At 41.5% G+C, this 23,818-nt stretch overlaps 1 protein-coding gene across 1 annotated transcript in view; it reads right to left on the bottom strand.

Moving 5' to 3' along the window:
* Window positions 1-7,168: 7,168 nt before the first annotated feature.
* Window positions 7,169-23,818, bottom strand: part of LOC135545980 (platelet-derived growth factor C-like) — an 87,207-nt gene continuing 70,557 nt past the window's right edge. The window contains exons 4-6 of the mRNA XM_064974003.1: window positions 9,903-10,086; window positions 9,417-9,634; window positions 7,169-8,381 (exon numbers count right to left, since the gene is read on the bottom strand). Of these exons, the coding sequence (XP_064830075.1) occupies window positions 8,268-8,381; window positions 9,417-9,634; window positions 9,903-10,086 (516 nt within the window). The 3' untranslated portion in view covers window positions 7,169-8,267. The remainder of the gene's footprint in view (window positions 8,382-9,416; window positions 9,635-9,902; window positions 10,087-23,818) is intronic.

Consider the following 23,818-nt stretch of genomic DNA (forward strand, 5'->3'; position numbering starts at 1 on the left):
TAGAACTACGCAACAAATGGGAGACGTTCCTCATCCTAAAGCTAAATCACAAAATCAACAAATAAACATTACATTCTTCCCCATATACCCTTGAAAATAACAGAGCCAGTAGTCTATATATATATATTTCCCTTTTGAGTGAGGAAACACATGGACAGTAGTGTCTGTTGGGTTAATTCTTCAAGTGTGAGAGAGTCTGGGTGTGCATCTATCAGCGTCAGTGGGGGGTCTTAGACTCTTGGTAGTGGTGTCCCCTGGCCTCCATAGGGAGATCCCAGTGAATGATTAGTGTCGGGCCCCCGGGGCCCTTCGCGGCCCATCTGACCTCCAGAGCCCAGGGCCATATGGAGCAGGCATCTGTCACATGTGAGCAACGCCACGCAGATGACATGCACCACTTCATACGAGTGGTGTGGCAAACAACTGACTGAAGCAGTTGCGTAGCACAGTTTTATAACTAATCTCATGCTATTTTACACATTTTGCCACGAAGCTCAGAGAAAATTTTGTTTTAGAGCAAATTTCCTGCTATTCGACACATTACTCCATTTTGTCATGGTGCTGTGAGGTCTTGTATTTTATTTTTGGTTTTGAATAGCTCTGGGTTACATCTAATTAATTCCTGTCTGTGAATTTGATGGCAAAATCAGAGCTTTCAAGTCTATAGTCATAGCTAGCTCGCTAGTTAGCTAGTGTGTTTTGATTTGAATACACCACCCTATTTTTGGTTGTTTCCACAGTCTCCGGACCTATGACAAGGACTGCAATGGAAGGTGAGTTGGCAGTGAGGAATGCATTGTCAGAGGACTACTCCAAAGCTTTGTGCGGGCTCTCATTATTGAGCGACTAACTTCATCTTGTACAAGGCAGTCAGACAACAGGGGCGGGGATGCGCCGGTGAGACACCTTGAATGGAAAGTGAACTGTGCTGCCTGAAATGCACATAAATTTGCCCTCCTGCCACTGGAGGACCTGCTCATCTCCTCCCCGTTGACAAACCCCTCCTTCTGCTTAAGCTATGTGGATCCCTCTCGACTGTCGTCCCATCTGTAGGGGATTGAAACACCCAAAATATTAATTTCTAGCTGGGGGGGGGGGGGGCTTGTTTCTTTTTCTTTTCAATAGTTTTGAGATTTTTTTCTGTTATGAAAAGTGCTATAGAAGTTGAATAAATGATCAGAATTATTACAATGAGGCTGAGCGAAAATGTAGCAGTTTTAAAGCTAATTTCCTGTAGTTTAAATAAAATAATATTCATGGCTTATGACGCGTTCATATGCTATCTGGGGGGCCCAACCTTTGGGGGACCCCCGGACGGGGGTGTGTGTGCTACACCAGCGAGCAAGCTGCAGGCTCCCTGAATCCAAAAGTAGGAGACCATAGTCATAACATCCATGATACTGTTCACATGTTTGTTTTCTTTAAAGGTAGACTGATATGAGTGATATTACAAATATGCAGAAAATAAACAACACAGTGGTTCAATTTCCCGCAACAACTAAGAGTGTTGAAGCGTGAGGCTTACCTATTGTTCACCTAATACCTTTTTTGCACTATTGGTTAGAGCCTGTATGTAAGCATTCGGCGCACGTGACAAATAAACTTTTGATTTGATTTGATTTAAAATGGAAAAATCTATAAAGCCTGGACAGAGATAAAACAGAGAGATAACAAAACAAAAGAGAGTCAATAAAGTGTTCTGTTTTGGTATTCTGTGTGTTGATTTTGTACTCGCTCTTGCTAACTCTGGAGGAGATGCAAAGACCTGTCATTTCTGTGAGGGTAGAGGGGGAGACCAGTTGGTTTAACATCTGAGGAGTGAGGTAGTAAGGGTGACATCTGTCAAACATTTTAACCTATACTTACCTCTGTGCTGACAAAACTTTTCCTGGTCCATGGCCTTTTCTCATTTGGGCAAAAGACTGTCCTCCTTCCTCTCTCCTCCGTCACCCAGAAACCGAAGTGGTCGAGGAGTGTGTCAATTTCTCGATAGCCGCCTTTTGGCGAGGAAGCACAAGTGTATCCTACCACAGTAGAGTTCTGATATCTGTCACCCATTGAATCAGCTGTTGTATTGTCGGAGGTGAAAAGCATGCACACATACAGTGGGAGAACAAGTATTTGATACACTGCCGATTTTGCAGGTTTTCCTACTTACAAAGCATGTAGAGGTCTGTAATTTTTATCATAGGTACACTTCAACTGTGAAAAACGGAATCAAAAATCCAGAAAATCACATTGTATGATTTTTAAGTAATTCATTTACATTTCATTGCATGACATAAGTAAGTATTTGATCACCTACCATTTGAAATCCGTCTCTCACAGACCTGTTAGTTTTTCTTTAAGAAGCCCTCCTGTTCTCCACTCATTATCTGTATTAACTGCACCTGTTTGAACTCGTTACCTGTATAAAAGACACCTCTCCACACATTCAATCAAACAGACTCCAACCTCTCCACAATGGCCAAGACCAGAGAGCTGTGCAAGGACATCAGGGATAAAATTGTAGACCTGCACAAGGCTGGGATGGGCTACAGGACAATAGGCAAGCAGCTTGGTGAGAAGGCGACAACCGTTTGTGCAATTATTAGAAAATGGAAGAAGTTCAAGATGACGGTCAATCACCCTCGGTCTGGGGCTCCATGCAAGAGCTCACCTCGTGGGGCATCAATGATCACAAGGAAGGTGAGGGATCAGCCCAGAACTACACTGCAGGACCTGGAAAATGACCTGAAGAGAGCTGGGACTACAGTCTCAAAGGAAACCATTAGTAACACACTACGCCGTCATGGATTAAAATCCTGCAGCACACACAAGGTCCCCCTGCTCAAGCCAGCGCATGTCCAGGCCCATCTGAAGTTTGCCAATGGCCATCTGGATGATCCAGAGGAGGAATGGGAGAAGGTCATGTGGTCTGAAGAGACAAAAATATAGCTTTTTGGTCTAAACTCTGCTTGCCGTGTTTGGAGGAAGAAGGATAAGTACAACCCCAAGAACATCATCCCAACCGTGAAGCATGAAGGTGGAATCATTATTCTTTGGGATGCTTTTCTGCAAAGGGGACAGGACGACTGCATCATATTGATGGGAAGGATGGATGGGGCCATGTATCGCGAGATCTTGATCAACAACCTCCTTCGCTCAGTAAGAGCATTGAAGATGTGTCGTGGCTGGGTCTTCCAGCATGACAACGACCCGAAACACACAGCGAGGGCAACTAAGGAGTGGCTCCGTAAGAAGCATCTCAAGGTCCTGGAATGGCCTAGCTAGTCTCCAGACCTGAACCCAATAGAAAATCTTTGGAGGGAGCTGAAAGTCCGTATTGCCCAGCGACAGCCCCGAAACCTGAAGGCTTTGGAGAAGGTCTGTATGGAGGAGTGGGCCAAAATCCCTGCTGCAGTGTGTGCAAACCTGGTCAAGAACTACAGGAAACGTATGATCTCTGTAATTGCAAACAAAGGTTTCTGTACCAATTATTAAGTTCTGCTTTTCTGATGTATCAAATAATTATGTCATGCAATAAAATGAAAATTAATTACTTAAAAATCATACGTGATTTTCTGAATTTTTCTTTTAGATTCCGTCTCTCACAGTTGAAGTGTACATATGATAAAAATTACAGACCTCTACATGCTTTCTAAATAGGAAAACCTGCAAAATCGGCATTGTATCAAATAGTTGTTCTCCCCACTGTATTTAAACGATATGCTACTTATTCTTTTATCTTTTAAAATCACTTTTTTGGAATGCACTCCTGTAAACGTAATATGCCTGATGACGTGTGAGTGGAGGAGCTTTTTATTTTAATACAAGTGCTTTTTGTCCAAGTTCACTCTCCTCGCTGCCTCTTCTCGATTACCTTTGACCTTTTCAAATGGACGCGAGGAAGGATGGAGGAGAGAGGAAGCAGGAGTTGAGAAAATCTAATTGAGAGAAAGCCAGAGATTAAAACCAATTTGATGTCAGAGGGACATTGCATTTCCCAGTACGGCAGCCGCTTGCTAGACACCGCAGCTCTAGGCAGGTCTATAATTATCAATTGCCAATTTGGCTTCTCAATCCATTCACAGACCTAATTAGACATTGGACATGTAGTCTGGAGATGGATACTCAGAACAGTATTTCTGCTAGACAGTACATATAGGCTGTATTAAAGTGGCTCAGAAGAGTGCTGATCAAGGATCTGCTTTGCCTTTTATATCTTAATCCATACGGTTATATGGACCAGTGGGATCAGCGCTCCAACGCTGACATTCTTTATGAATATGGACCATGGTGGAAAGCTGTTGTGATGTTGTGAGTGCAGTCTGAAACTGGATCTGTATCTTGGGGAGCCCATGGGAACAAAAATCTCCCAACAGATGGGGCTTATTTTGTACGAGTCTTTTCAAACTGCAATGTATAGTATTCAAGGTCTGTTGAGCTAAGAACTCTGAATGATAGCAGTACCATGGAACACGGGTGAGGATGGTTCATGTGCTTGGATAGGGAGTGGGGTCTGCACACTTGGGTTCATGCAAGTTTACGATTTCTTTAAATTTGATATTTTTTCCATTGGTAAATTTTGTCCTAAAAGTTGAGGCCAAGTAGTGGTTGTGGAACATGTCTTGTTACAAAAGAAGACTGTGAGAAAAGGGGCATTTGAATACCACACACAACTGACCGTGCTGTTTCGTGTGTTTTGCCAGCAAAGGGAGAGAAAAAAAGAAAGTCTGTCCGGGGCCGAGGGAGGGAGTCTGTTTAATATTATAAACTAGTGGAACTCGGCGGGTTTATGCAGTAGCATCTGGCGTCACAGCGGACGTCTGCCAGGCCGTACATTAGATCAGAATAATTGGCTGGGACAGCTATCGGAGACGGACAAATGAGAACCTCCCCCTGGTTGACCTCATGGCCCGAAAGGGTTGGATGGAACAACGCTGCACAGTATATTGATATGTGGTGATACAAGCCCTCCAGGGTGTGGTGACCCATAGAAATGTAGAGAAACCAGAGAGACTGTTGAAAGGCATTTAGGGTTTGTGTAATGTTTGGAATGGTTTCGGTCATCAATGGATTTGAAGTACACAATATACAAAAATCAAACCATTCCTTAGGTGTTTTTGGAAAGACATTAACGCAATATGCCTTGCAGACAACCTGGCATCCAAACCTTTGGCACTGTACGATGGGTAGAGCAGGTTGGTTGCTGACGTTGCCGAGATGGCCCACCCCAGACTATGCTACATTCTCCAATCTTGACAGAGGAGTCATGGATTTATTCATCGCGCATGCGGGACAGCGTGCATTTACACACTAAATAGAATTACATAACTCTACAGCATGCATGCACACACACAAACAATTATCTTCAGCATGTCCTAACATCAGGGAGATCCTCTCACTCTGCTTGTAAGCACAACCCATTCCAGATTGTCCTCTCTGCGCAGATAATTGGTGAATAATTCTAAACCATATAAACATAATTTTTCAGTGAACCTGATGTCTATCAAATAGATTAAATTAACTGCGGTGTATCGCAGTTTAAACTATATTGAATTGTATAGATTTTTTTTATTGCCATGGGGCAGAGCAAAAAAATTGCCATTTTATAGCTGATCTCATTTTATACATTTTGCCATCATAAAATGTGGCTGTTTAGAGCCAATTTTCCTGTAATTCTAAACATTTTGTCATGAGCCTGAGAGAACATTTTGCAGTTTGAAGCTAATTTCCTGTAATAAAAAATATAATTAATCGTGGCTTCTGATGTTCATATGCTATTGGTGGGCCTGACCTGCGGGGCAACCCCAACTCCCCCAAAAATTATAAATATAATTACATTTCAATTACATTTTGTTGCCATGAGGCAGAGAAGCATTTGTAGTTTTATAGCTAATCAAATGCTATTCTACACATTTTGCCACGAGGCTGAGAGAAAAAGCTTGTGGGGCTGTGGGGGTCTGTGCTACGCCAGTGAAGAACTGTACTACTAGTTATATTTCAACAGTAAGGCCTGGATTCAATCAGATCGAGTGTTAACCGGCATTGGCTGACATCCGCATAGCAGATGTTTTGGCAGTGTTGGAGGTATGAGCTGACAGAATCGGTGAGCGGCTACTCATGTCACAAACCACTCCCTTTATTATCCCTACTGCGTTAGAAATTCAAGATGGTGCTAGAATGTGTAGGCTCTATCCATGTCAGAAATTGACAAAGTAGTCAATTGTTTATTAGACAAAAATCCCTCCTGCCTGTGATGTTCTGATTTGGTTGAGGGCTGCTCAGCTAAATGTGTCTCTGTCATCAATCAGTTGGTTAATGTTCTTAACGTTTCTCATTCCCCTCCTTTACACAGCAATTATTTTTTAACGGTCTTGCCTTTTCTATTTATTTAATGAATGCAGGGAGAAGTTATATCTAATTGTTTTGTTATAGAGTGGCAATAAAATATGCACATTGGAAATCCAATCAGCCATTACCTTAGCCATTCCTTGATTAAACAACAACTGTGAATGTAATTGTTTGATTATTTTCCGACCTCATAAATTGAGAGACATGAGTAGAGTTCCTAGATTACTGGTGCATATAACAGCTATTTACACTGATATCTGACAGTGGTGGGTTTTTCACATTGACAGTACCCACTGTTGATGAAATGCACAGTCAGAAAAGTAATTTCACTGTTTTACATCCTATTATACTTTGTCCATGAAGTGTATAAGGTGTCACAACAGGCATACTTAAAAAGGTGCTATCTAGAACCTAAAATGGTCCTTTGGCTGTCCGAATAGGAGACCCTTTGGGGGAAAAAACAGTTTTGGTTCCAAGTAGAACTGTTTTGTGTTCCATGTAGGACCATTTCCACTTAGGGTTCTACATGGAACTCAAAAGGGTTTTTACTTGAAACCAAAAAGGGTTCTCCTATGGGGACAGCTAAAGAATCCTTTTGGAACCCTTTTTTTCTAAGAGCGTAGGCATGTATGTAGAAGGATCTATTACCATAATCCTATTCTGTTAGATGACTGATATGCAACCAAATGCAATTTCCTCAGTCAAAATTCCCTGATAATACTAATTTATACCATTACAATAACAATGAGAAACAGACACAATGCTTTATCTTGACACCAACTGAAAGTCCTTAAATTGCAGAGGACTATGTCAAAATACAAGTACCCATCTCCAGTAACACATTGACTGATTTATTTCTACTGACAGATAAATACTACAAAATAGATCATAAAAGGTCATGTTAAATAACTTTGGTATGCAGAGAAGAGAACACACCCACATTTGACATGGTGTGGACATAGAAATTAAAATATTTGAAGATGGACACTCAACAACTGTACAAATGACAGAGAAACGACCATTTCAGCATACAAAAAAGCATTCTGGACAATAACTTCCCTTTCATTGAACAAATAAATATTGAGTATCCATTCTGTTCCACGCACTAGTTGGGGTTATATGAAGTTATAAAGCAAGCAAATTTTTACACCTTTGCTACGACGGTATGTACGTTGAAATGCAACAAAACTGTACCCACTTGGTTTAAGTGTGCAACTTTATCTCCTCAATGAATACAAGTATCTTTGGTAGAAAAATACAACAGTACAGGAAAAACCATGAAAATGAAATACTTACACATAATATATTTTGTATCAGTAAGACAGTCAACATTACCATTATGTCACTCCAAAGATCTAATAGATGGGAAAACAGAGGGGAGTGGGGAATCGCTGATAAAAAGGACCATTATTTTCCTGTTTTATAAGGACTAATAAAGTACCAGAGGGATTGGCCTGAAGGAAGCTCATTTCTGTACAGAAAAGTACTTGAAGAAGGAGCCCATTTTCCGAGATACTCTCTGACCACGTGTGTTGAATTTCAACAAGACCCCTTAAAGGCACACAAAAGAATGACGCTAAACCGGCGCTGCCAAAGATGTCCCTTAGCACCAGTTCCGATCTCTGAGAAGCAAAGGGAGAGAGAGCCTTCAGAGTGAACAATGAATAAGATAGGTCTATCATTCCTGTCTCTACAATGCACTCAGTCCGCTACAGGTCCTCCACAGCGTCAAGATCCATCCACAAATGATTTAGTTCCAGTCAGTTTGTATTCTCGTCCAATTAGCAAGATGAGAAAGGACAAGCAAAGCAATCCCATTTTCTCCTCACTCTCAATGGAGATGGTTAGGGTTTGCCTGGGAGATGCTGGAAGACGAGTGCAGTTTCGAGTGTCTCCTGGGATGCCGGTGGCACCGGTACACAGGTTTGAGATCAGTCCCAGTCGTCTTTGCAAACACAGTCGCACTCCTCGTGGTGTTCCAAGGGCACATCGGTCATGGATTTCTGCAAGCCTCGGCCCCCGCTTCGGTGCTTCAGCAGGAGAACCTACAGAGAGTGGCAAGCCAGAGCTCAGATTGAGAGTTTGGAACAGGCACTGCACCAAAACAACTTCAAACACATTGATACGTGTGTGTGTGTGTGTGTGTGTGTATGTATATATATATATTATATTCACAGCTGTGATGGAAACAGGTAGTCTCTGTACAATTTCTATAAATGCCGACAGATCATTTGTTCTTTTGACATGGTGGAATCTTTTTGTGTCCGTAAAATGTTTTATGCGGGAAATGGTGGTGGAAACACCTTTATGAGCCAAAAAGGGATATAAAGACCATCATATCGACGTAAACTTGGAGTCACGCGATGATATGGTGTGTGGTCCTCCCACTACGACTCAGGAAACCATGCAGCTTATTAGGCTACAGATGCAAAACGTTATGATGAACTTTACAGGGTGGTGAAAGTGCACGTAATCTTGATGCTCCTTTCCAATCAATATCGAGAGTATTATTCTGGTAACATGATATGATTGAAGCTTGACAGCAATCTGACTAATAAAATAAAAATCTCTCTCTGTTATCCATAATAATCTCAATGTAGATGAGCCTACCCGCATAGTATCTTGCAAGCTGTTGGCTCGTAACGCAATTTAATCTGTAGAGTTGAAAACGCGATGGAAACACATTGAACTTTATATTTTTATTTGGTACATGAAAGCTTAAGTGAAAAAGTACATTGTGTGCACTACGTCGTCACCCACTGATTTTTATCCGCAACAAGTCTGTTTGGTGGAATCACACCAATATTTTCTTTGTGGATTTTTGAATATACACATAAATAACCAAATGTCATTTTGTTGTGATACATTATCTTGCATTTATTATGCTGATCTTTCTGAAAAAGAATTAACTTCAAGTTTAAGTAGCACATTATGACCCTTGTCTAGAGCTGCAAAGTTAACTTCTAATAACTTTCCCAAAATTCCCAGGTTTTCCAGAAATCCTGGATTTCCAGGTCATTCCCTTCTGATTCCAGGGTTATTAAAATCTCAGAAAATTGGGAAAGTTGCCACACTTTTACCTCGTGGTACTTCTTGACGACCCGGGTAGGCACACACTGGCAGTCGGAGCAGCGATGCGAGCAGCAGGCACAGTTGCCCCCGCAGCGCTTCACCAGGAGGCAGCTGGGCCAGAAGATGGCGTCCGTCCTCTTGAGCTCCTCGCGCAGGGAGATGGAGAAGTTGCGCGGCGTGCAACTGTACAGTCTCACCTCTTCTCTCAACAGGTTGAGATCCACTCCTGTTCAAGAAATAGATTAAACCTCACCACGTCAACCTAAACGGATTAGATACCTTTTACTATATTCCAAAAAGGGGCATCAATTTCTAAAACAGGTTCAATTGCCAAGATATCATTTCAAGATAAAACTGTCTGTGAAAGGTTATGCTCAACTGCAGCTGTATATCTGTTTTTCCCTCCATCTCAACATGACAGACCTTTCTTCCACTGCAATTCCTATCACTAGAACCCCTGTTGTTAGCTGTTTGAGAAGTGGCAGTCGCTGTACCTCTGGATTTCTTGTTGTGGAGGAATGACTTCCCCAGGATCTGCCACGTAGGCTTGTATAGGTCTTCCATGTCAAGCTGCCATCTCTCAGGCTCCAGGTACTTCATGACCTCCTCCACGGTACCGAGGCCAGCCACGGCCTCAGACAACGCATCTGCGCTCTGCAGAGATGGAGTTACCTCGGGCTTCGACACACACATAAGAAAACCGACACAAAGGAAAATGGGGAAAAAGTTTCATAGACTTCAGGCACAGTGGTCTAAACTGAATTAAACATAATTTAATGGCCACTTTTAGAGAGAGGTTTAAACTGAGTTACAGTTATTACCAGCAAAATCCCCATACAAAGTAACTTAAGCTCTACATAATGAGTGATTGTGCTACAGTGCATTACAAAACCGAACATCAAAGCTCCATTTGTTTTGGCATCACTGTAGATTCCACTTCTCTCAGCTACATTTTCATCCTGACATAACTACAGCAGCAACAAGGCTCAAGTTAAGACTCATCAGTTCCATTTGTTTTCCCTGACTGATATCTCCACCTAAGACACAGAGCGGTGCAGTAGATTGATGCCTGGGGTATTGGTATCCCCACATGAGACTAATCCACCAGATACCTTTCTGGTCTGTGATACTCTGGCTTATTACACCCAATTCTCTATATAGTGCACTACTTTTGACTAAGGTCCATTGCCTGTGTTGAAAAGTAGTGCACCATCTCTGCTCATTCTGTCTGACATGTCAGCTTGCGTGTAGCTTTACGTGGCAATACAGACCCAATCCTGTGTGACTGACAAGTTGAATGCATCACTGTGACACCAGCAAGCGAGCACTGCTAATATGGACACTAAAAAGCAGCACTAAAACCTTTACTTTATTTTGTACATTGATTACTAGTGGAATCCAACTCCCTATATTATCACAGTGAAGGCCTATCAAAAGCTTTGACAAAAATCCTATGTAAAATGTCTAATGCCTAGATGACAAACAATCAAACAATCAAGAAATCTTGACAGGAGTCATAATAGAGGAAAAAGAGAGATTTGATGGGGGGGGGACAGTTTTCATCTCAGACAGACTAAAGGGATACAGAACGAATCAGGGAAAAGGAGTCGCCACAGGATTGGCAATGTCACATTGAATAATGGAAGCGATACGGGAACGTCTGTTCTGATTCACTGACAATGTAATACCATGTAATACACTCTGAAATTACCGTCAGCACTTCTTCAACATTTGGCTCCCTTTGGTGCTGCCACTGCATGATAAGATTAGAGAGGAAGGCTAGAGTTTAGCAACATGGCTGAGGCAGAGGTTGGAAAATGTAGTTTATGCAAATGTATTTATGCCAAGTGGTTTAGTGATCTGTTGATGTTTGTGGTGCCTTGTCTGAACAACTTCACATTGAATAAAAAAAACATGGAGACTTACTGTGAATGGCAGTTCTTTGAAAAGTGGGCAAAGTCAAATGTGACAGGAATTGTCATCCAAATGCACTGGTCATGCGGTTTGATTAAAAAGACAATATTTATCATAAATACCAAAAAAGAACATCAAGAGCATGAAATAATTGTCTCTGGAGATCAACGAAAGGCAAAACATCTTGCCATTGCCTTTCTATGAGAAAAGTAGAGATTTTTGCTTCATAGCAAAAGCACGCAATGTGAATCCTGTTACTGTTGCCTGGTCTTGGCAGTGGATACCAGTGTAGAATGGGAACCATTAACAGCTTGTGAATGCAGACGGTGCTACACTCCTCCAATTAACGGCACTCTGTAGGCACGGCGTCAGAAGTGGCAGCCAAGCGCTCCTTAAAGAGACAGATGAAATGTGAAGTTTTGTGAAGATGATGAGAGCCCTGACTAAAAGGCATAACTTTGGACTAGCATGACTTCTCTGAAATTGTTCAACTGTGGTATCACGAGTACGGTCGTTCTGTAGTCTTAGTTTTTCCTCCAAATTGTTCAGTTGTAGCAGAAGCGATCATCCATTATGGGATGGTAGATATGGAAGCGCAGAGGGTTATTTCCCAAATACCAATGTGGTGAAAATTGTCATTGGTGGAACAATACCAACGTTGACTTAAATGTGAAAGTCTGAAGACCTTTGAGTGATTGTGTTTGTAATTGAATGTTTCCTTATACTTGTAACTAACAGCACCACCACACAATACAATTGTATTTGTAATAAAAAGGAAAGACAGACAAAACCACCAATATAAAATGCGACTGAACTGAGTCAGATTACCTGTATTTAGCCAATTATTTGCACTGCTATCAAAATGTGCAAGTCATCAACTCGGCTCACTTTGACATAACTAAGCTATGACATCTCCTTGCATAGCAACCCTGCAAATATTTTTGCCTTATAACTGCAGTTAACATGTTCACATTCTAACTTTTTTATTTTTTATTGTGGTGCCTGATACTAAGTATTTCATCTTAGCCACAACTTCATCGGCTAAGAATTAGCCCAGCACAGAATAGCGTCTATTGTATTCTGCAGCCATAGCTAAAAGGTGTTTAAAATTGGTTGCAAGCTGTGTCAATCTTTTATAAGGAAAATAGCTTAGCAGGCAGACAAGGGGCTTAGACCACAACTCCTGCCAGAAATGACAGAGTGGACCGTGTGTGTGTGTGTGTGTGTAGAGTGAGGAGTGGTAGAGCAGAACTAGACATCTGAGGCATGTGCAGAGGTGAATGGACACAGTGTACAAAACATTAAGAACTCCTTCCTAATATTGACTGGCACGCCTAGAACTGCCTCAATTCATTGGGGCATGGACTCGACAAGGTGTCAAAAAGCGTTTCAAAGGGATGCCGGCCCATGTTGGCTCCAATGTTTCCCACAGTCTTGTCAAGTTGGCTGGATGTCCTTCGGGTGGTGGACCATTCTTGATACACACGGGACACTGTTAACCGTGAAAAACCCATCAGCATTGCAGTTCTTGACACAAACCGGTGCGCCTGGCACCTACTAACATCCCATGTTCAAAGGCTGTTAAATATTTTGTCGTGCCCATTCACGCATACACAATCCATGCCTCAATTGTTGCAAGGCTTAAACATCCTTTGTTAACCTGTCTCCTCCCCTTGATCGACCCTGATTTAACAGGTGACATCAATAAGGCATCATATCTTTCACCTGGTCAGTCTGTCATGGAAATAGCAGGTGTTCTTAATGTTTTGTACACTCAGTGTATGTATATACACATTAACTATGCCAGGGGGCAATGAATAATGTCTGACAGGAACGTCTAAATCCAGGAAAACATATAAAAAAAGTGTTGAACCTCAATCCCATTGTGTAAGCCATTGTCACTTTCTTGCAGGGTTGCATATTGTGGAGGAATGTGATCAGCTCCACTGCTGGGAAATATGACACAAATATTGCATAAATAAGTAGATACATTGTTACAGAATACTACACAAACAGTGAGCTCCAAAAGTATTGGGACAATGACGCATTTTTTTGTTGTTGTTGTTGTTTTGTAGTCAAGCGATTTGAATTTAAACTGATACAATGACTATGAGGTAAACATTTTCTACAACTTGATTCGAGTCCACCTGTGGTAAATTCAATTGATTTGAAATTATTTGGAAAGGCACACCTGTCAATATAAGGTCCCACAGTTGACAGTGCATGTCAGAGCAAAAACCAAGTCGAAGGAATTGTCCATAGAGCTCTGAGACAGGATTGTCTCAAGGCACAGAGATGGGTAAGGGTACCAAAAAAAACACATTGAAGGTCCCCAAGAACAGTGGTCTCCATCATTCTTAAATGGAAGAAGTTTGGAACCACCAAGACTTCCTAGAGATGGCTGCCCAGCCAAACTGAGCAAATGGGTGAGAAGGGTTTTGGTCAGTGAGGTGACCAAGAACCCGATGGTAGACATCTCTAGGAAGAGTCTTGGTGGTGGAGATTGAAGTCTTTCGCCAGAATGCTAAGAATCACATCTGGGGGAAACCTGGCACCATCCCTACGGTGAAGCATGGGTGGCAGCATCATGCTGTGGGGATGTGTTTCAGTATCAGGGACTGGGAGACTATGAAAACCTGTTCCAGAGTACTCAGGTTCACCTTCCAAAAGGACAAGAACCCTAAGCACACAGCCAAGACAATGCAGGAATGGCCCAGCCAGAGCCTGGACTTGAACAGCTCTGGAGAGACCTGAACAGAATAGCTATGCAGTGACACTCCCCATCCAAGCTGACAGAGCTTGGGAGGATCTGAAGAGAAGAGTGGGAGAAACTCCCCAAATACAGGTGTGCCAAGCTTGTAGCATCATATCCAAGAAGACTTGAGGCTGTGCTTCAACAAAGTATGGAGTCTGAATACTTATTTTTAATACATTTGCAAAAATCTCCAAAAACATGTATTTGCTTTGTCATTATCAAGTATTGTGTCTCGACCGAGGATGGGGAAAAAAACATTAAATCCATTTCAGAAAACAGCTGTAACGTAACAAATTGTGGAAAAAGTCAAGGGGTCTGAATACCAACGCACTGTATGTTTATTAAAGTAGTCAAAAGTTTAGTATTATGTTCCATATTTCAAGCACACAATGATTACATCAAGCTTGTGACTCACCAAACGCTTCTAACACGTTTATAGTTTGTTTTGGTTGCATTTCAAATTATTTTGTGCCCAATTGAAATCATGTATTGCTTAATTTTGGAGTCACTTTTAATGCAAACAAGAATATAATATGTTTCTTAACACTCCTACTTGATTACTGATAGTCCTGAATGAATCGTGAATAATGATGAGTGAGAAAGTTACTGACAAACAAATATCATTCCCCCATCTAAAAAAGCTAGCCTCCCCTGTTATTGTAATTATGAGAGGTTGGCATGTCTTGGAGGTATGATATTTGGGTGTCTAACTTTCTCACTCATTATTATTCACGAATCATTCAGGACTATCCGTAATCATGATACCACCCGCATAAATGTAGAAGTCTTTGGAAACATTCTATTCTTACTACATTTAAAATAAGGGTGACTGTAAATGACAAACTAATCTGAAACAACCAAAACAAGCAAAGGCAACTGTTAAGCATGTTTCCTCACTGTCATCTACACTGATTGAATTGGATTAAACAAGTGACATCAATAAGGGATCACAGCTTTCACCTGGAGTCACCTGGTCAGTCTGTCATGGAATGGTGTTCTTAATGTTTTGTACACTCAGTGTAATCTCACACACACACACACACACACATTCAAAAGTTAGAAGAGGTGACTTCGGGATGCTCGCCTTCTTGGCAGAGTTGCAAAGAAAAAGCCATCTCATAAAAAGCCAATAAAAATAAAAGATTAAGATGGGCAAAAGAACACAGACACTAAACAGAGGAACTCTGCCTAGAAGGCCAGCCTCCTCACTGTTGACGCTTAGAGCCAGTATGCGCTGTTCTGTGAAGGAAGTAGTACACAGCGTTGTATGAGATTTCTGGCATGGAATAGCCTTCATTTCTCAGAACAAGAACAGATGGATGAGTTTCAGAAGTAAGCCTGTATTCGAAACCACAAATGTTGATGCTCCAGATACTCAACTAGTCTAAAGAAGGACAGTTGTATGCTGTGCTAACATAATTGCAAAAGGGTTTTCTAATGATCAATTAGCCTTTTAAAATGATAAACTTGGAAGAGCTCACAACGTGCCATTGGAACACAGTGATGATTGCTGATAATGGGCCTCTGTATGCCTATGTAGATAATCCATTATTCTTTTTTTATCTTCCATTTCCAGCTACAATGGTCATTTACAACCTTAACAATGTCCACACTGCATTTCTGATCAATTTGATGATATTTTAAAAGACAAAAAAATCTGCCTTTCTATCAAAAACAAGGACATTTCTAAGTGACACCAGTTGAAGTCAGAAGTTTACATACACTTCGGTTGGAGTCATTAAAACGTATTTTTCAACCAATCCACAACGTTCTTGTTAACAAACTTTAGTTTTAGCAAGGCGGTTAGGACATCTACTTTGTGCATGACATGTAATTTTTCCAACAATTGTTTACAGACAGATTATTTCACTTATAATTCACTGTATCACAATTCCAGTGGGTCAGAAGTTTACATACACTTAGTCGACTGTGCCTTCAAACAGCTTGGACAATTCCAGAAAATGATGTCATGGCTTTAGAAGCTTCTGCTAGGCTAATTGAGTCAATTGGAGGTGTACCTGTGGATGTATTTCAAGGCCTACCTTCAAACTCAGTGCCTCTTTGCTTGACATCATGGGAAAATCAAAAGAAATCAGCCAAGAACACAAAAAAAATTGTAGACCTCCACAAGTTTGGTTCATCCTTGGGAGCAATTTCCAAATTACTTAAGGCACCACGTTCATCTATACAAACAATAGTACGCAAGGATAAACACCATGGGACCACGCAGCAGTCATACCGCTTGGGAAGGAGATGCATTCTGTCTCCTAGAGATGAACGTACTTTGGTGCGAAAAGTGCAAATCAGTCTGAGAACAACAGCAAAGGACCTTGTGAAGCTGCTGGAGGAAACAGGTACAAAAGTATCTATATCCACAGTAAAACGAGTCCTATATCGACATTCCCAGAAAGGCCGCTCAGCAAACAAGAAGCCACTGCTTCAAAACAGACATACTACGGTTTGCAACTGCACATGGGGACAAAGATCCATTTTTGGAGAAAAGTCCTCTGGTCGGATGAAACAAAAATAGACCTGTTTGGCCATATTGATCATCGTTATGTTCGGAGGAAAACAGGGGAGGTTTGCAAGCCGAAGAACACCACCCCAACTGTGAAGCACGGGGGTGGCAGCATCATGTTGTGGGGGTGCTTTGCTGCAGGAGGGACTGGTGCACTTCACAAAATAGATGGCTTCATGAGAAAGGAACATTCTGTGGATATATTGAGGCAACATCTCAAGACATAAGTCAGGAAGTTAAAACTTGGTCTCAAATGGGTCTTCCAAATGAATAATGAGCCTAAACATACTTCCAAAGTAGTGGCAAAATGGCTTAAGGACAAAGTAAAGCACCCCCACACCTCCTCCTACATGCTTCAAGGTGGGAACCACACAAGCAGAAATCATCCGATCACCTACTCATCCGTTCTCCACCAACGCCGGTTGGACCAAAAATCTCAAATCTAGACTCATCAGACCAAAGGACAGATTTCCACCGATCTAATGCAAATTGCTTGTGTTTCTTGGCCCAAGCAAGTCTCTTCTTATTGGTGTCCTTTAGTAGTGGTTTCTTTGCAGCAATTCAACCATGAATGTCTGATTCACGTCTCCTCCTCTGAACAGTTGCTGTTGAGATGTGTCTGTTACTTCAACACTTAACCATTTATTTGGGCTGCAATCTGAGGTGCAGTGAACTCTAACAAACGTATCCTTTGCAGCAGAGATAGCTCTGGGTCTTCCTTTCCTGTGGTCGTCCTCATGAGAGCCAATTTCATCATAGCACTTGATGGTTTTTGTGACTGCACTTGAAGAAACTTTCAAAGTTCATGAAAAAGTCCGCATTGACTGACCTTCATGTCTTAAAGTAATGATGGACTGTCAAAATCAAATCAATTTATATAGTCCTTCTTACATCAGCTAATCTATCAAAGTGCTGTACAGAAACCCAGCCTAAAACCCCAAACAGCAAGCAATGAAGGTGTAGAAGCACGGTGGCTAGGAAAAACTCCCTAGAAAGGCCAAAACCTAGGAAGAAACCTAGAGGAACCTATGATGGGTGGCCAGTCCTCTTCTGGCTGTGCCGGGTGGAGATTATAACAGAACATGGCCAAGATGTTCATAAATGACCAGCATGGTCAAATAATGGCTCACAAAATAATGGCTGTCATTTCTCTTTGCGTAATTGAGCTGCTCTTGCCATAATATGGACGTGGTCTTTTACCAAAAAGGGCTATATTCTGTATACCACCCCTACCTTGGCACAACACAACTGATTGGCTCAAACGCATTAAGAAGGAAAGATATTCAACAAATTAACTTTTAACCAGGCACACCTGTTAATTTAAATGCATTCCAGGTGTCTACCTCATGAAGCTGGTTGAGAGAATGCCAAGAGTGTGCAATGCTGTCATTAAGGCAGAGGGTGGCTACTTTGAAGAATCTCAAATCTAAAATATATTTGGATTTGGTTTAACACTTTTTTGGTTACTACATGATTCCATCTGTTTTATTTCATAGTTGATGTTTTCACTATTACTCTACAATGTAGAAAATATGAAAAATAAAGAAAACCTTTTGACTGGTACTTTATATTTAAAATAGTATTATGTTTCTCCACAATAAGTGTCAAGGCACAATGGACCTCAGTCCCATAAAGAACGAAGGTCAACTTACTGGAGGTATCGTGTGACAAATGGGTCACCGTGACGCTGACATTTAGGGAGACAATGGCATTTCAGTTTTCTTTTTTCGCTCCCATTCAGAGAAACAAATTTTTTCTCGAGCCACGCTGTGTTTTAACAACCTCTTCGCCTGGACCTTTTTAGCGTTTCCAAAATCTCTTCCCACGAATTACAATAAATCTCTTCCTAAGAATATCCCCTTTCCTTGGAAGTGGTAAAGAGGAATTATTGCTTGTTTAAATATAAACAAGTGCTGCCGCCATGACCTGAGGTTCCAGTAGCGTTGGTTAACCACAGAGGAACAGAGTGCTGCTGTTCATTGGGGCCTTCCAGTGCCCGAGGAATGCTCAGAGAGAAGCCAGGCCGAAGTGAGGCCAAAGCTAACCTTTCCTCTCGTGATTTCCACCAATAAACACTCTTGCTGGCCATTAATTGTCTGCCCCAAGTCGAAACATGAATGACATGCCACCTTGTTCTTCCTCTCGTTTATGCATGGATGGACAGAGGCAGTATTTAGGGATGTATGCAATTATAAATGCATGATCAATAGACCGGTAACAAAAAGTGTCTGGAAATGTATTGGAGGGATGTGACACCGTTCTTCCACGAGAGATGCCATAATTTGTTGTTTTGTTGATGGTGGTGGAAAACGCCATCTCAGGCGCCGTTCCAGAATCTCCTATAAGTGTTCAATTGGGTTGAGATCTAGTGACTGAGACAGCCATGACAAATGCTTCATATTGCCCTTTGGATGGCAGCATTATCAACCTATGGGTGCCAAAATAAATGGCCAAAATAGAGGCCTGCCCAGCATTTGTATATAACCTTAAGCATGATGGGATGTTAATTCCTCCATAAACTCAGGAACCACAAATGTGTGGAAGGACTTGCTTTCAATGTACTTTGTATCCCTTAATTACTTAAGTGTTTTCATCATTTTGGCAGTTACCTGTACATATGGAGCTATAAAATCTGCGCTGCGGAGAATGAGGACAGAAACACAGAATCCAGACTTTAAAATGGAATTCAACAATATTCTAAAATGTATTGAACTTAGTAGGAAATCACTAAATCACCTAAATGTATTGAACTTGGGAGAAAATGCAGTAATTTGCCATGACATCAACAAAATGCAGCAGTGATTCATAATTTCCTTCAACTGTCTGAAGAGGCAAAGGCACTGTCTGGTGTGTCCGTTTTTCTACCAGTACCGTTTCCAAAAGCCTTCTCAATTTTGTATTAACTACAAAGTAGTTTTTGCATCAATTTGCATCAATCCAGTGGACATTTGTTTTGCAAACTCTAATCACATGAGCGCTACAGAAATATTGCTAACCAAACAACGGTCTATGGCTGGTGCACAGATCAATTAAAAGGTAACCATACCACAAAATGCATTAGACTTTTCCCAGACCTGAAAAGTAGTCTCCTGGTATGGTTTAAGCACTGTTGTGGACTTAATAATCATCTAAGTGTGACTGACAGAGAAAACCTGAAAAAACAGAAACCTGGAAAAACAAAATGGAGTGTCTAACTAATGAAAAACTAAATAGAATTGATTCAATCCCACTATCGGTTTCCATCCAATTGGCGACAGATTTTCATGCAAATATTCAAAAAATCTGCATGAAGAAAATGTGCATTTTCCCACCAGTGGTGTGTTTCCACCAAACTGACTTGTTGCGGGTAAAAGTCAATGCGCGATGACGTAGCACACAAAAGTTTTCACATGTCGAATAAAAATTGAAATGTTCAATGTGTTTCCATTGCATTTTCCACTCTACCGATAGCTGTCAGAAAAACTGTTGCAAGCATCGATCATCATGTCACCAGAATAAGATCCTCAATATTTATTGGAAAGGAGCCTCAAGCGCATCACCTTGCACCACCCTGTGAAGTTGATCATAATTTATTTAATCTCCAGCCTAATAATGCATGCCATCCCAACGAGTCACATGACTGATATGCCATTTCTCACATATTACATTTCAGACACAAAAAGACACCATACCGAATGCTCAAATGATCGGTCTGCATTTAGAAAATTGTACCCGAAACATCCATTTTGCATCACATTGTGTGATTTTTTTTATATGGCATGATATTACACGAACTGTGGATGGAAGCGTGGTTAGAGTAGTGTAAAGAAGTCAAGTCCCAAGCAATCACCTGAGAAGCCTAAACATTCATGAAGATCAATGATTCCGTCTCGAATATACATGTTTCTGTCAGGTAGTGGATGCATGAGAAAGATTTATATCCTATCCACATGACTTCATTACACAGACAGAATCTCCTATTCTATAGCTTATGATGTACGGTACTACCACAGACTCCAAAATGAAATGTCAAATGGGAAAGAAACAAAATGACAATGCCCCTAAAATGCATCAGTACCATGGAGAAGACAGCAGGCAGCAGAATTGTAGGATCTACAATATATTCCCCTCCATTATAAATAGCACCTCATGATCCAGCCACAACTCTTGATGTGCACCCTATGCCGGAGACTAAGCCAAAACACACCTCCTTCCCCAGAACAGAACAGTTCTACAAGAAAAATATACAACTGTAAATACCACAGAGGAAAAACAAATTTACAAATTGTAGACCTTAGAGGAGAACTCAACATTGCTTTTGGGAACCAATGTTTAAGGAGGCACAAATCCTACAGCAAACTGGATTCTTACTCGGTTATGGATTTAGAGATTTGGAGTGCCTAAAGCATGGTGTTGTATATTGTGTAAGATAATATTTGATAAGATAATCAGTATTTACAAATTTTCACTCCGATTAGGATTGATGCAGAATACAGAAAAGTTTACCTAGCGATTTAGGGTTCAGATCTGAGATCGTTAAAATGATCTGTGATTTGTGAATAAAAACATACTAGAGTAGAAGTACTGTAAGCTGTCCTCATCTTCTCTACCCTCATGACTTTCACATCCATAAATAAAATAGATTCATTCCCCATCTTAGAACTTCTATAGTGCTTGGATGGGATTCTAAGCAATAAAAGTTGATGTTGGTGGGCCAGATTTTAAGGTTGTGGGGTAACTATTCTCTATGGATTGACAGAAGTCATTGCGTACATTATTCTGTAAAAGGGTACCAAAACCTTCAAATCTGTGAGATCCTTATTCTCCGTAAATCTATCTGCTTTATAACTATCTCTCCCATGATATTTGGCTTAGAGATAAAGGAGAAGAACCAAACAAATATCAAGTCCCATCTGGTCTTTCAGACATTGTCTATGGTCAATCTTGCATTGTATGAGTGATGATTATATACACTGACTGTACAAAATATTAGGAAAACCTGCTCATTCCATGACAGACTGAACAGGTGAATCATATAACATTTTATTTGTCACAAGCGCCGAATACAACAGGCTTTAGACCTTACTGTGAAATGCTTACTTACAAGCACTTAACTCTATTTCTTGAACTGCGTTGTTGGTTAAGAAAATATTTACTAAATAAACATAAAAAATCGAATAAAAAGTAACAATAAGATTGTAACAATAACGAGACTATATACAGGGGGTACTGAGTCAATGTGCGGATGTATAGGTTAGTCGAGGTAATTTGTACATGTAGGTAGGGGTAAAGTGAATAGTCTGGGTGGCCATTTGATGAATTGTTCAGCAGTCTTATATCTTGGAGGTAGTAGCTGTTAAGGAGCATTTTGGACCTAGACTTGGTGCTCTGGTACCGCTTGCCATGCGGTAGCAAATATAACAGTCTATGACTTGGGTGACTGGCCTTCCTCTGACACCGCCTAGTATACAGGTCCTGGATGGCAGGAAGCTTGGCCCCAGTGATGTATTGGGCCGTACGCACTACCCTCTGTATTGCCTTACCCTCATGCCAAGCGGTGATGGTGCAGCTGTAGATCTTTTTAAGGATCTGGGGACCCATGCCAAATCTTTTCAGTCTCCTGAGGGGGAAAAGGTGTTGTGCCCTCTTCACGACTGTCTTGGTGTGTTTGGACCATGATAGTTTGTTGGTGATGTGGACACCAAGGAACTTGAAACTCTTGACCCACTCTACTTCAGCCCAGTCTGTTTATGGGAGCCTGTCGGCCCTCCTTTCCTTGTAGTCCACTATCATCTCCTTTGTCTTGCTCACATTGAAGGATAGGTTGTTTCCCTGGCACCACATGGCCAAGTCTCTGACCACCTCCCTATAGGCTCATCGTTGTCGGTGATCAGGCTGTTGTGTCATCAGCAAACTTAATGATGAAGTTTGAGTCATGCATGGCTACGCAGTCGTGCGTGAACAAGGAGTACAGGAGGGGACTAAGCACACACCCATGAGGGGCCCCGGTGTTGAGGATCAGCATTGCAGATGTGTTGTTACCTACCCTCACCACCTGGGGGCGGTCCGTCAGGAAGTTGAAGAGGGAGGTGTTTAGTCCCAGGGACCTGAGCTTAGTGATGAGCTTTGTGGGCACTATGGTGTTGAACGCTGACCTGTAGTCAATGAACAGCATTCTCACATAGGTGTTCCAGGTGGGAAAGCGCAGTGTAGAGTGCAATTAAGATTGTGTCATCTGTGGATCTGTTGGGGTGGTACGTGAATTGGAGTGGGTCTAGGGTTTACGGGATGAAGGTGTGACTACCGACATGAGTGTTACGGGCGGTAGTAATTTAAGTTTTTTTTTTAACCTTTATTTAACTAGACATGTCAGTTAAGAACAGACTCTTATTTTCAATGACGACCTAGGAACAGTGGGTTAACTGCCTGTTCAGGGGCAGAACGACAGATTTACTTTGTCAGCTCGGGGATTTGAACTTTCAACCTTTTGTTCACTAGTCCAACGCTCTAACCACTAGGCTACCCTGCAGCCCCGGGTAGCCTAATTTAGGCAGGTTACCTTCACATCATTGGGCACAGGGACTATGGTGCTCTGCTTGAAACAAGTAGGTATTACAGACTCGGTCAGGGAGAGGTTGAAAATGTCAGCGAAGACACTTGCCAGTTGGTCCAGTACACACCCTGGTAATCCGTCTGATCATGTGGCCTTGTGAATGTTGACTTGTTTAAAAGTCTTGCTCACATCGGCTACCAAGAGTGTGATCACACTGTCGTCCGGAACAGCTGGTGCTCTCATGCATGCTTCAGTGTTGCTTGCCTCGAAGTGAGCATAAAAGGCATTTAGCTCATCTGGTAGGCTCGCGTCACTGGGCAGCTCGCAGCTGGGTTTCCCTTTGTAGTCCATAATAGCTTGCAAGCCCTGCCAAATCTGACAAGCGTCTGAGCCGGTGTAGTAGGATTCAATCTTAGTCCTATATTGACGCTCTGCCTGTTTGATAGTTTGTCTGAGGTCATAGAGGGATTTCATATAAACGTCCGGATTAGTGTCCCGCTCCATGAAAGTGGCAGCTCAAGCCTTTAACTCGGTGTGGATGTTGACTGTAATCCAAGGCTTCTGGTTGGGATATGTACAGTGAGGGAAAAAAGTATTTGATCCCCTGCTGATTTTGTACGTTTGCCCACTGACAAAGAAATGATCAGTCAATAATTTTAATGGTAGTTTTATTTGAACAGTGAGAGACAGA

The sequence above is a fragment of the Oncorhynchus masou genome, chromosome 9, assembly GCF_036934945.1.
Source record: "Oncorhynchus masou masou isolate Uvic2021 chromosome 9, UVic_Omas_1.1, whole genome shotgun sequence".
Lineage (NCBI taxonomy): Eukaryota > Metazoa > Chordata > Actinopteri > Salmoniformes > Salmonidae > Oncorhynchus > Oncorhynchus masou.